The sequence below is a fragment of the Nycticebus coucang genome, chromosome 11 (genome assembly GCF_027406575.1).
Source record: "Nycticebus coucang isolate mNycCou1 chromosome 11, mNycCou1.pri, whole genome shotgun sequence".
Lineage (NCBI taxonomy): Eukaryota > Metazoa > Chordata > Mammalia > Primates > Lorisidae > Nycticebus > Nycticebus coucang.
The window spans coordinates 79,840,379-79,853,398 of NC_069790.1; the positions used below are offsets into that span (position 1 = coordinate 79,840,379).

At 42.0% G+C, this 13,020-nt stretch overlaps 1 protein-coding gene across 17 annotated transcripts in view; it reads right to left on the minus strand.

The window, feature by feature from the left end:
- Nucleotides 1-8,616: 8,616 nt before the first annotated feature.
- NRCAM (neuronal cell adhesion molecule) overlaps nt 8,617-13,020 on the minus strand; it is a 324,369-nt gene continuing 319,965 nt past the window's right edge. For all 17 annotated transcript variants that reach the window (XM_053608905.1, XM_053608904.1, XM_053608901.1 and 14 more), the window contains one exon: nt 8,617-11,122. In XM_053608905.1, the coding sequence (XP_053464880.1) occupies nt 10,885-11,122 (238 nt within the window). In that variant the 3' untranslated portion in view covers nt 8,617-10,884. The remainder of the gene's footprint in view (nt 11,123-13,020) is intronic.

Here is a 13,020-nt window from a genome sequence, read left to right on the forward strand (position 1 = left end):
TAGGCACCAAAGGCAAGTTGGGTATTTTCTTCTTCCTCCCCATTTTAACATAAAGAAGGAGACATATGTAAAGTAGGAAAACACAAGGATTGTTTGCATTTAGGGGACAGAACATCAAGGAGTGTAATTTGCAAAGGAGTATGTCTCAGTCTGCTCAGCTGCCATCACAGAATGCCACCACAGGCTGGGTGGCTTAAACAGCAGAAATGTATTTTCTTACAGTTTTGGAGGCTAGATGTCCCAAATTAAGGTGCCAGCCAATTTGGTTCCTGGTGAGGGCTCTCTTTCTGGTTTGTAGCTGGCTGCCTTCTTGGTGTGTCCTCACATAGCAGGGAGGCAGGGAGAGAGAGAGCAAGCAAGCTGTCCAGTAGCTCTTCTTATAAAGTCATTAATCCCATGGGATCAGGGCCTCACTCTTATGAACTCATTTAATCTTAGTTATCTGCACAAAATCTCCATCTGCAAAGACAGTCACATTCAGCATTGAGACTTCAATATATGAACTTGGAAGGGGAGGGCAAAGGCCCAGTCTGTACAGATTGCATGGTCATGTTTACACTTGACATTTCCTTCCATTCCAGCTTTTTCCTTGGGGATTTTAAATTGTATTAAGACTTCCACAAAAGCTTCTTTCCCTACCTCTACCTTTGTGGATTTGACCAGGGGAGGGGACCAGGAGGCTAGGGCAGCATCATTCACTGCATTGGCACAGCTCTGGAGATGAGTGGGGTCTTCTCCCAAGGCCCCTGATGCACCTGCTCAATGGAGTTCCCATGGTGCATTGCAAATGAAATGAGACTTCTAATGGTGCCTCACTGACCTCCATTACATCAGTTGCCCTCTTGAGAGTTTGGAGAGATATACAGAGAAGGAAGACGTGAGAGAGACAACTGACCCTAAATTTCATGTCCCTTCCCCTCCAAAGATGGGGACATACCTCCTCAGTCCTCTTCCTTAATCAATTGTCCATTGAATGTATTATTCATTGCTTATTCTCATATCTCTATTCAATGCAGCAATGCCTTATTTGGAAACACATTTGATCTCAGTATTTTTGTGAAAGTCTGTTGTATGCCTATTTTCTTGTATGTAGTATCCAGAAGTATTTCATAAAATCACATCTTTTCTATTTAGAGTAATTTTTTTCTTTTTGGCCAGAGAAGACAGAAAAGAACAGGTTTGAGAGGAAAACCACAAAAAGGAGCAACATTAGTAGGTGCTAAGGGAAAGGCATCTCGTTTGCCTTGGTGGTCTGGGGAAGTTAGCTATCAGCCTCAGGTATAGACACCCACCGAATGCAAATAAGTAGCCCTTTTGTCTGGAGAATATGAATCTGGGAGGAAAGGAGAATAGTAACCATTTGAAGGCGAGAGGTCCCTGGGTTAGCTAAGAACCAGGCTTTTCACACCCGGACTCTTTTCAGTCCTGTGTGGCCTCACTTAACCATGTCTACATGTCTCCCTGGAAGCTTCCTGAGCCAAGGTGGAAATGTAATATCCTGCAAAGGTGGTTATGTGTCTTCACAAAGGGGTATAAATGGAGTTGTATGTTCAAATATCAATATAGTGGTCCTATGCACATTAGAAGGAGGATAGAAATGTAAAGAAATTGCTCCAAAAATGCTGATGTATGTGGAAAAATGGTTGCATGTGTACTCCAGCAAGGCTTGTAGGAAGCATATGGGAGTGGAAGCATTCACTCTCTCTCTCCTTAATTCACTCCACTGATATTTATTTCATGTCAACTCTGAGCCCAGAACAGTGTTTGGGTGCACACTAGGCGCCCAGTAAGTATCTGGGGATGAAGAAGACCCATGAGTCAGGCGTTTGATTCCGGGCATCAGGGGCATGGTGGTGAGCACAAGAGCCAGGCACCCACCTTCCAGAGCTCTGGTTGGGGAATGCAGACACTCAGCAATAAACAAATAAGTACTTTCTAGATCTTGACACACGCTAGAAGGAAAACAGTCAGTGTGAATATGTGTGGGAGAGAAGCAGAGGGAAGGGTGTGTGCGCAGCAGTGACTGTTCTTGCTGCAGCCTAGAGAATGAGGAGTGAATCGCACAGAGATTGGGGGGGGGGGGGGAACAACTTCCAGGTGGAGGGAACAGCAAATGCAAAGCCTCTGGGGAGGGCAAGGACACAGGTTATGTGTGAAGAAAAGAAAGGGGGCTGGTGTGGCTGGAGCAGAGTGGGAGGAAGGGAGCGAGGGTTCCTGGTTAGAAATTTGGATTTTTTTTTTTAAGTGGTACAGGGAGACTTTGAAGTGTTACAGGCAGGGAGTTACTTAATTTTTGTATTGCAGAGGTTAGCAAACTATGGTCCATGGGTTGAATTTAGCCAGCAATCTATTTTGTAAATAGTGCTTTATTGGAACTTTATTGGAACATCATCATATGCATTCATTTAAGTGCTGTCTATGGCTGCTTTTGCTCTACAATAATGAATAGTTGCAACAGAGACAGAATGGCCTACAAAGCCTAAATTATTTACTATCTGATTTTTAAAAAAGTTTGCCAACCTGCTCTTTGTATAGGAGGGCAAGTGGGGAAGCAGGAGTGCAGTGGGACACAGAAATGAGAATGTGATGTGTTCAGCACATATTTTAGAAACAGACCTATAGAACTGACTCATGGATTTGTCAAGGTGAGGGAACTTAAACGATCACTCCTGAGGGTTTTCCCTTGAGCCATTGTGGTGCCATTTACTGAGCCTGGGCACTGCTATAGACTGAATGCTCATGTCCCCCAGATTCATATGTTAAATCCTAACCCCAATATTAGGAGGTGGGGCCTTTGGAGATGGACATGAGGGTAGAGCCCTTTTGAGTGGGATTAGTGCCATTATAAAAGGGACCCTGGAGAACTCCCTTGTCCTTTCCACCATGTGAGGACACAACAAAAAGAAGGCCAGGCAGCAGGCCCTCCCCAGACACTGAGGCTGCTGAGGCCTTAATCTTGAACTTCCCAGCCTCCAGAACTTTAATACATTTCTGCTCTTTACAAGTTACTCAGGCTATAAGACTCTGTTAGAGCCACCCCCATGGACCAAGACAGGCATGCTGGAGGGGTGACAAGTTGTGGAGTTCAACACCATTCAAAAATAAATTTTGAACAGGTTAAATTTTTTGTTTTTTGAGACAGAGTCTCACTATGTCTCCTTCAGTAGAGTGCTGTAGCATCACAGCTTATAGCAACCTCAACTCTTGGGCTTAAGTGATTCTCTTGCCTCATCCTCCCAAGTAGCTGGGACTACAGGCACCTGCCACAATGCCTGGCTATTTTTTTTGTTGCAGTTGTCATTGTTGTTCAGTTGGCCCGGTCCAGGTTCTAACCTGCCAGCCTTGGTGTATGTGGCTGGCGCCACAACCACTGTGCTATGGGTGCCAAGCCTTGAACAGGTTAATTTTGAGATGGCAATTAAATCTCATTTGGATAGAGAATTGAGAGCTAGGGCAAGGGATGCTATTGAGGCCTACATGAGCAAAAATGAGAGTGGTACCAGGAGACAGTAAAAACAGCAGTAAAGAGGTTGAGATGAAAACAAGAGGGAAGAGAGATAGCACAAGTGGGAGGCTGGTGATACCAAGAAGCTAAGGCTTCACAGAAGCCGTGAAGGTGCTCTATCACAGGCCTGGAGAGCAGAGGCAAAATCAGGAGGACTGTCTCCCTGGGCTGGGGAGATATGCTGCTGTACTCTTTGTAAACTCATTTAAACATAGCCCTATTCACATTTCAGATAAACAGAAGCCTAGGGTTTCCACCAACAGGTTTATTCAGGTACAATTTACATACCATAAATTCACTTGTTTTAATATAAAATTCAGTGGCTTTTAGTAAATTGACCAAGTTCTACAATCATCAACATAATCTAGTTTTAGAACATTTTCATCAATCCAGTAAGATCCCTTATGTCAATTCAGTTAATCCTTGTTCTCATTCCCAAGTCTCAGGAAACCACTTTCTCTTTTTACAGGTTTGCTTTTTCTGAACATTTCAAGTGAATAGAATCATGCAGTATGTGCCCTGTTTTCTGGCTTCTTTAATGTAGCATCATGGTTTTTTTTTTTTTTTTTTGGCCTTCCATGTCATAGTGTGTATTAGTACTTTTCAAAGAATTACTGAATAATATTCCATTTAATTATGTAGACATACCATTAATTGGATGGGGATAGTGTTTTGTTAGTCACATACATGTGAGTTGTTCTTTGGTTATTTTGATTAATGCTTCTCTGAACATTCCTGTACGAGTCTTTCTGTGGATGTGTTTTCATTTCTCTTTAGTGTAGACCTAAGAGTGGGATTGCTGAGTCACACATTAAATTGATATTTCACATTTTAAGAAACTGGCAAACGGTATTTCCAAAGTGGCTGTACCATTTTATGTTCCCACAGCAATATCCTTTTTCTCTAGGTATGTTTTTCTATTAGAGGAATACAAGGGAATTTGAGATCAGCCGTGGGCTGCATGAAGAAATGTATTCAAAATGCTGTTTATTAAATACTTTTAAGTGCACACACAATAGTGTGGGAACAAGTTGCTCCTTTACACCGATTGCAATCTTGGCTATGCATTAGAATCATCTGGGGAGATTTAGAAAACCGCTATGTTCTTAGCCACAACTCAGACAACTGAGATGCTGTGAGGATGGGTGGGCAGGCCTTGGGCTTTTAAAATGCCCCAGCTGATTCCAATGTGTAGGCTGAGACTCTCTGATTTAAAAAGAAAAAGCTTGCCGAGTCACTCATGGGGATAATGAGTGAAATAGTTACAGCTGAAGAAAGACAGCGTCTATAGGACAAACTGAGGGAGACTGGAGAAGTTTTATGGCTATGGGAGGAACAAAGGATGTACTGTCTGGCAAATAGGAGCTTCTGTGATTATCCTCACATACTTTTCCTGGTGTTATTTCAGCTATGAAGTGGAGGAGAGAAGAAGATAACTAATGGGGGAGGGTGGATGGGATGGGGAGTGAAAGGTTTCAATGGGTTGTTTGTCTGAGATGGGAGAGACTTGAACTGTTTAAATGCCAATAGACAATCCAGCAAAGCAGGACTAGGGATAACTGGTGGGTAAGAATATGCCACGGAGGAAGAGATGTCCAGATCCTGGTAGAAAGACGGAGCCTAGATAGGAAGAAGGGCGGCTCTGTCTTTACACGAAGTACAGGTGGAGGGTGGGAGGACATGGAGGAAGGCCTTTTGGTTTGCTAGCAGGAAGAGGAGGAAACTCCCATCTGTGTTTTTTTCCTAGTGATTTGTGATATGAGGTCATTTTGTAAGAAGTGCCTTGTGAGGATAGAGGGGTAGTGGGGGTAGGGTTGAATTTTGTCAGAGTGGAGGAGATTCATAGTCACTGTTGAGACTAAGAATGTAAGTTCACCGGAGAAAGGGAGCAGGTCTCCTGGGCACTGGTGAGAGGTAAACCACATGATTCATGGTGAAACTGATCTTTATTCTACCTCCAAGCTCCTAGGGGCCGGCAAGAGAAAGCTGATAGGGGACTTGACCCTGAGTCTCATGGTACCTCCACGTGTATTTAGAAAAGATGGAAAGGGAAAGAACTGTGGCATATAAGTGTTTTCCATACGGACTATAAACTCTGTGCTGGAGAAGGGATGGAGGAAAGGAATAAGCAGAGGGACAATGGGTTGGAGGTGTGTCGATTACACCATTACGGAGATGTCAGGAAAGTGTGCTTAGGGACAGATGGGCTGCCCCTGGGGGTGGTGGCCAAACTGGTCCCCATGTCCTCACCCTCTACTCACTCATCTGTTGCAGTCTGTGACCTCATGCCACAACACAGTTTTTAGTAATGTCTCAGATGACCTCCATATCTTCAACTCCCAGAAATATTCTCCAATCCTGATTTGACTTTCCAGTACTATGTGACACTGTAAACAATTCTCTGGTCTTGAAACAGTCTCTCTCACTGGCTTCTGAGACAACGCATGCTCCTTTTTTCCTCCTGACTTTTCTGGCTGCTGTTTCCTGGTGTCCTGGAGATGCTGTCTTCCTCTTCCTGTCGACTGTGTTACGCGGGAGTTTCTTAGTGAAGCGCAGTACTCACCCCTTCCCAGGCAATCTCATTAGGCTCCTTGGCTTGACTTGCTATGCATCATCTTAGAAGTATCTTTTGAGTATCCAGTTCTTACTAGACATTTCCACTTGGATGGTTTAGAGGTTTTCTAACTCATTTATTAACCTGAACTATAACTTTCCCCCAAATCTGATTCTTCTCTGATGTTCTCATCTACCTGAACCTCGTGTCTGGTCAGAAATCTAAGCATCCTCCTTAAGCCCTCCATTTCCCTCAACTCCCCACACCTAACCTATTATTCCCATCAATTTTGCTTCCTAAATATCTTTGGAATCCACTCGCTTCTCTCCATCTGTAGTGTTAGGCTTGGATCTAGCTTCCGCCATCTCTTGTCTAAATTACTGTATAGCTTCCCAAAGGCCTCCAGTCCATCCTCCACACAAAATCCCAAGGCTCCCCCACCCACAAAACAAAATCAAATCATACAACCCTTGACTTAAACCCCTTCGATTACTTCCTGCTTTCCACTGCTGCAGAATAAACACAAGAGCTTGTCAATTGTTCCTCAAGCCCCAGCATGGCCGGGCCTTGCACCTGCTCTGGGGACATTGGCCCGTGCAGTTACAATAGCTCTGTCCTCCCTGCTTCCTCCTGGTCCCCAGCTCCCAGCTTGCCTCAGTTCAGGGAAGTCTGCCTGCCACCTCCACCAGGCGGGGCTCTGCCATTATTTGCCTTCCCCTCACAGTTTGCAGGTGCGCTTCCGTTTAGGTGGTTATTTGATAATGTCCATCTGGTCAGCCTCCATGGCAGCAAGAACCACATCTGCTTTTGCTCATATTGAATCCTCCCGACTTAGCAAAAATACCTGGCTCTGGTGGGAGCTCAGATTTTGCTGTGGTTGTTGTTATTAGGAACCACAGGATTTAAGCAGAAAGGTACCTTGGAAACTACCTTCTATCTGTCATGGCCTGAAGAGCTGGTGCCTCAGAGGGTTGGCCCCTACACAGTCACACAGCTAGTAGATGGCAGAGCTAGAACCAGCATCCCCACCTCTTTCCAGTCCGGTGATCCTTCCACCTCCACCTAGGACGATTTACTTACTTAATATAAATATTCTGGTGGTAGTCTCTCCCTTTTTTTAAGTTAAAAAATAGCTGTCTGTGTTTAAACTGTGCTTTTTTTGTGTGATACTATCACAAAGCATGAAACCATCGGTGCAAGACAGAACAGCATCCTCGCGGTGAAGTGGGGAAGCCTTTTCAGGAAGTGCCCCTCCCTTATCCCCGTGACTTGGGGCAGTGGCAGGCTCTGCCCTCTCCGGTGCTGAAGCTCCCCAGCCCCGTCAGTAAGAGGGAGAAGGTTGACAAGGCTCACAGAGCCACATGCTTGCTCCCTGGAGGCACAGAACTCATCAGGGAAAGTTGCAGACCCCATGTGCCCCTGCTGCAGCGGGGCACCTGAGAACGCCGTCTGGCCATCGGAATCGGCCCGCGCTGTTTGCTGCTGTCGTTTCTTTTGCCCTGAATAAAGCACGGGAGCCCTCTGGTGGTAACTGTGGGACACGCTCAGGAGAGGGAGGGATTCACTTAGTTTGGCTGGGAAGTCTGGGTTCCTTTCCCTGGCCTTCACAAACTATTTCCAAAATCAGCCCTTAGAGGTAAACGAGCTGTAAACCATCTAAACAAGAAGTTCATACCATCAACAGACCAATACTTTTATGGTCAGGACTACATTTCGCTAGCCCTTCTGCTGAACAGAGTCCACTGGGAATTTGGCCCAGTGCAAGCCCTGATGTGCTGTTCTGAAGGGAGGGACAGACATGCCCTCCAGGGTAGAAATACTAAGCTCCATGTAGCATTTTACAGTTCACATATGTAACATGTTACCCAAATCACAAAGCAAGGCGGGGAGCTCTGAGCCAGCAGGCTAAAATGAGGGAGTGGTAAAGAAGGGGCAGCAGGTGGAACATGGGGACAAGCCAGGACTTGGCTGTTTGCACAGAGGGACAGGTGTGGGACAATTAGAAGGAGGAAGGTGGAGAAATGGGAGTGGATGGCCAACGTGTGATGTTTGTAAATGTCCAAGCTGTCTCATGAAGCATGAGGCCGCTGGTGGCTGGGGAGGGTCTGGGCCCAGGCAAGCAGGCACCAGGAGCCGGGCTTTTGGGAAAGGAGAGGAAAGAAAACCTGATTTCTTAAAGCTTTTCTCTCTAATTGTCCCAAACCTGTCCAGCTCTGCAAACAGCCAAGTCCTGGCTTGTCCCCACATTTTACCCCCTGCCCCTCATTTACTTGTCCCTCATTTTAGCCTCATACCCACAAAACCTCCTGCTGGCTCAGAGCTCCTCTCCCTACTTGGTGATTTGGGTAACACGTTACAAAGGCTAATAATAATATCTAATCTTGCTTTTCATTAAAAAAAATTTAGATGCCCTATTTGATTAGCTTTGCTTTATACTGTATGTAGTTTTGTGTTTAATTTGTTTTGCACACGATAGGCTTGTAAGATTAAAAATCAAAATTTTCACTATTTTACAACATGAGGACATACATGTTTGAAAAAGTTAAAATCACAAGGCGATCAAGACTGTTTAATAGTTCCTGTTTTTGGTGGAAATCCAGTCACATTTGCCTGTACTGTTCCATATACCATTACTTGGACATTTATACTCTACTAGGAACATGATAAATTACAAAAGAGAGAGGGACTTTTAAAACCACATTTAATTTTTAATACAAAATCTGTTGCACTATTACAGAGATGACCCCTTCATGCACAGATAAATATAGCATCTACCAGTATGGGAGAGGAAAAACTGAGTTTTTATTATTCTCCCCAAACATTGGCAAATTTAAAGTAACTTTTATCTTTGTGCTCTCTGATGACAAGGCAAGCTTGTTTTGTCTTTTTACATGTCTAATAGACAGGATGATCTGTGAAAAGTGGATATAGAAACACAAAAGTATTTAGGGCCATCTTTACCTGGGGCTATTTCAACTATGCTTTACCTACATATGTCAAAGATGACAGGTGACTAGGCCTACTGTGCCACATAGGCAAAGCTCTGAAAATTTCATCTAGAAACCTGCTGGAATATGTAAAACAGTCCACGATTTCAGTTTCACAGCAAAAAAGGGGGGGAAACCCAAAAGTTATTTAAGTAGATGCTTTCCAATCCCATGCACTGCATTAATTAGCTTACTTCTTATACAGTACAACATAAACATTGTTTGCATGTTTATTTGTATGTAACTCCTATAAGCATATAGCATCTATACTTTAAGTGTATTTACAAATTCAACAAAATATCTACATATAAAAAGCTTTACTTAAAATTAAACTTGATGCAAGTTATGAGAAACCAATTTATTGGCAAATGAAACTGAGCATTCCTTCAACCATAGGTTGGTATAAATTTTCATATTTGGAGGTAAACCATTTGCTAGACATTTTTCTGAATATGACAGAATATATATATGTATATTTGTTTTCTAAATTGTCGATGTAATCCCTTTGACTGTTGGCCTGTTAATCCAGATTTCTTAGATTCTGAAATGTGTCCGTAGCAGTTTGCGTAAACACACATCTCTTAATGCTGCAGAGAGTTTTGAAAGCTCACATGGATCAAGTCTTAGAGAATGATGTATCACTGTTGGCATGCTGTTTGCTTTTCGTTTTGAAATAATTTGTTTTTATTACTTTTGTAGCATGTTGACATCTTTCTTGCTGAATCAATAACAGAAAGCAAAAAGGACTGCAAAAGTCATTGTGTGCTCCGGTTGGTGACAAAGACTCTTTTCATGTTATAGTTAGGAGGAAATGCTCTTTAAAACAAACTGTCTTATTATTTTTATTCTCACATTTCCTTTCTTTTCAGCATTGCAGTTTTCACTAACTCTGCTTTTTGAAAGTTACTTTTAGACAATGACAGCCATCTAGGACTCAGAATTGACTGCAGCGGCCACTGTCGGATGCAGTGTGCTGTGGAATGCTTATCGTCTGAAGGCACTGCTTGTGTCTTGCCCTGTGGTCTCTAGAACAATTTCCCAAATCTAATTTGAGTGATTTGTTTTCGGTTCTTTCAGTATGGCACAGATGCTGAAATGCATTGCAATATACATTGTTTATGCCTCAAAACAACTGAACATAGAAACGATGTACAATGTAGAACACTGGTGCTGCTGTAATACCTGGAAGATTAAGTAAGCCTAGGAAGTAACAGGAGCCAAGAGCAGGTAACAGAGTCTCAGTAAGCATCAGCGAATGCGACTGCCGTGATTAACTCATCTAGCAAGTATATACTGTACATATTGTTCCTAGCAGTCTCCCAAAAAGACTAACGACAGCTAGACATACAGCCACCAATTTCACGACAATGTCCACAAAGACATTGAAGGTCTAGAGAATACTACAGTAACACTCTTGACAATGAAAACGGAATTCATATTCAGGGGTTCAGCTGAGGATAGTATAAACAAAGTATCAAACCATGTTTTAATAACATACACAGGTATGTCCTTTAACTGTGTAGCATTTTTCATGCATCATATGGAATTGTATCCTGAAGAGGAAATAGCATGATCTGTTGATGATGTTGCATCATTTTTATCAGTTCTGAGGAAATCAAAATACCCATTTTGAACAAAAAAGTTTGCACTTTGCATTCCAATTCACATTAACATTATCATTTGCCTGGGTTATGTTTTTGCTCCAACTGTTCTCATAATATTAACATACAGCAGAAAAAATACTCTCTACCCATATGTTCATAGTATGAGAGGGCCGACAAACAAGTGCTTGAGATAAACATTCTAGAGAAATGGGATGTTGGCAAAGAGCTTACAGATTAAACAAAGGAATTCATGGCGTTGACAGGAGAAGGTGCCTCTGAGCTTTCATTTCCTTCAGCTGGTTCTTTCTCTTTCTTACCACTGTATTGTCCGATAAAGGAGCCGTCTTCATTGAACTGGCCATTTACCCCTTCTCCATAGTCAACTAGGCTGTCATCACTGTCTTCTTTTTTCACAGTCCTATCTGAAGGAGTTCGACTTCCTTTCTTCAAAGGCTTGTGGTCTTCTGCGTCACTGGAAGGAAGATAGAACATTTTTATTGAGACTAATATTTAGGTAACATTTTTCATTTTTAAAGATCAGGCATGCAAATTATGAAAAAGTATTTGGAGTCCTGGGCTTCTCTAGCCAAATCTAATTGTCAGGTTGACATCAATGATAAGGATGGGTTGGAATGAAAGTCAGGAGCAGAAATGGTTGAATCATGAAGTCTTCAGTAGAGTGGATGGCTCCCGAGTGTGCATGTTAATTTCAACGACAGATTCTGATTCCTGAGTTGAAAGTAATCCAGAAATAATCACGAGCATTAAAAAAGGAAAAATTGAGAAAAGTAGAAAATCATCACTATTTTGAATTCAAAAGAGGCAAAAGCTCATGGCAAGTAGAGAAGTTAGTATGTTAAACTGCATAATATCTCTGATTCCTTGGATATGAATGGAGCATGATTTTGGTTAAGTGTGAAATATGATTTTTTTTTTCTAAGCCAGAGGAGAAGCAAATTGCTGCATTTCAAATAATTTTGTTATCAAGTGCAGGCCAGACTTATAAATGTCAACCTTACCTTTCAAGAGACCTACAAATCCCATTAAAAGGATGCAGAAGAAACAAATGAAAATAGCCTAAGAAGAAAAGCAAAATCCTTATACTGACAGTACACAGTATTTTTTTCCTGTAAGAATTTTAGTTAATGGGTAAAGATTTATTAATTTGGAAAAAGATACATTTTCACTTAAAGGCACTACATTTGTACTGTGAATGGCATGCCAACAAATTCTAAAGAACGTGAATGATTCCAAATATGTCGAAGCAAACCCTTTCTACACTCATCTTAACCCCTACTCACTTTTCTCTATGTGTTAGGCAGCTTATCCTTATTAGGTGGGAATCTGAGTATTTTAATAAAACTTCACAGGACTTATTATCATTATTACTGTTATTAGGTTATTTTTCTGTTGAAGCCCTAGCACAATTCCTGGAAGTAAGAGTCATTATGCCTTAGAATGTCCACCCAGGCAGTCATGTCACTAGACACATACATTGGCCTATTCCTTAACAGGTAACATCTGGGAGGAAAAACAGAAAATAGGCCGTGATAAGATCAAATATTTTGTTTTCTTTCAGAGAATAAAAATGCAAGGCAAAATAGGAAACACACAATATTAGTAAACATATAATAAAAAGCCTTAATGTAAAAAAGAGTTCACTTTAGCTCTAATATTTTATCCAGCAATTTATGCTAAAACTTTACTGCTTCCTCTGTTTCAGAGAGTGACCTTTTTTCTAGCCAAGATACAAATAGTTTAAGATGCAAAAGTATCTTGGTTCTTTTGTCAATACCTTTTAATTTTTCTTGAAGAAGAAAATCTGAAGGCTGGGTAATAATGCTAGTGCAATTATGATACTGGCATATGCTATTGAAAACAACCTGTTATAAGGATACGCAAGTTTTTTCTGTGAATTAAACTATGTTTTTGCCACTGTAAATAAACAGCTAGGGAGGTATTGCAGAACAGTGAGGTGGCTTGTGTTTGGGGTACTTCAGAGGACATAGCATCTAGTATCCAACCTGCTAAAAAATATAGCTAATGCAACATCTCTGGTCTTTAATCACTAACTTCTGGGTTTGCCCAAACTATGTGAACTATGGCTCAAGACTTGGTGAGACAGGTAATTCTGCTGAAGAGTCCAATAATGAGCAGAATTTTGTCACCTGGATGCCAGTTATTAGTTTTATTCTGCTTTGTAGAACTAGTGTCCCAAGGAATACAGTACAGTAAATGCTCGTGTGTGGCATTTCTTTGGTCAGGCATCTATCCACCCATTCCTTCATCCAATACATGTTTATTGAGTGCCACTCTGAAGACAGATGTTGTTCTAGGCCTGGGGATATAGAAGCAAACAAAATTGGCTAA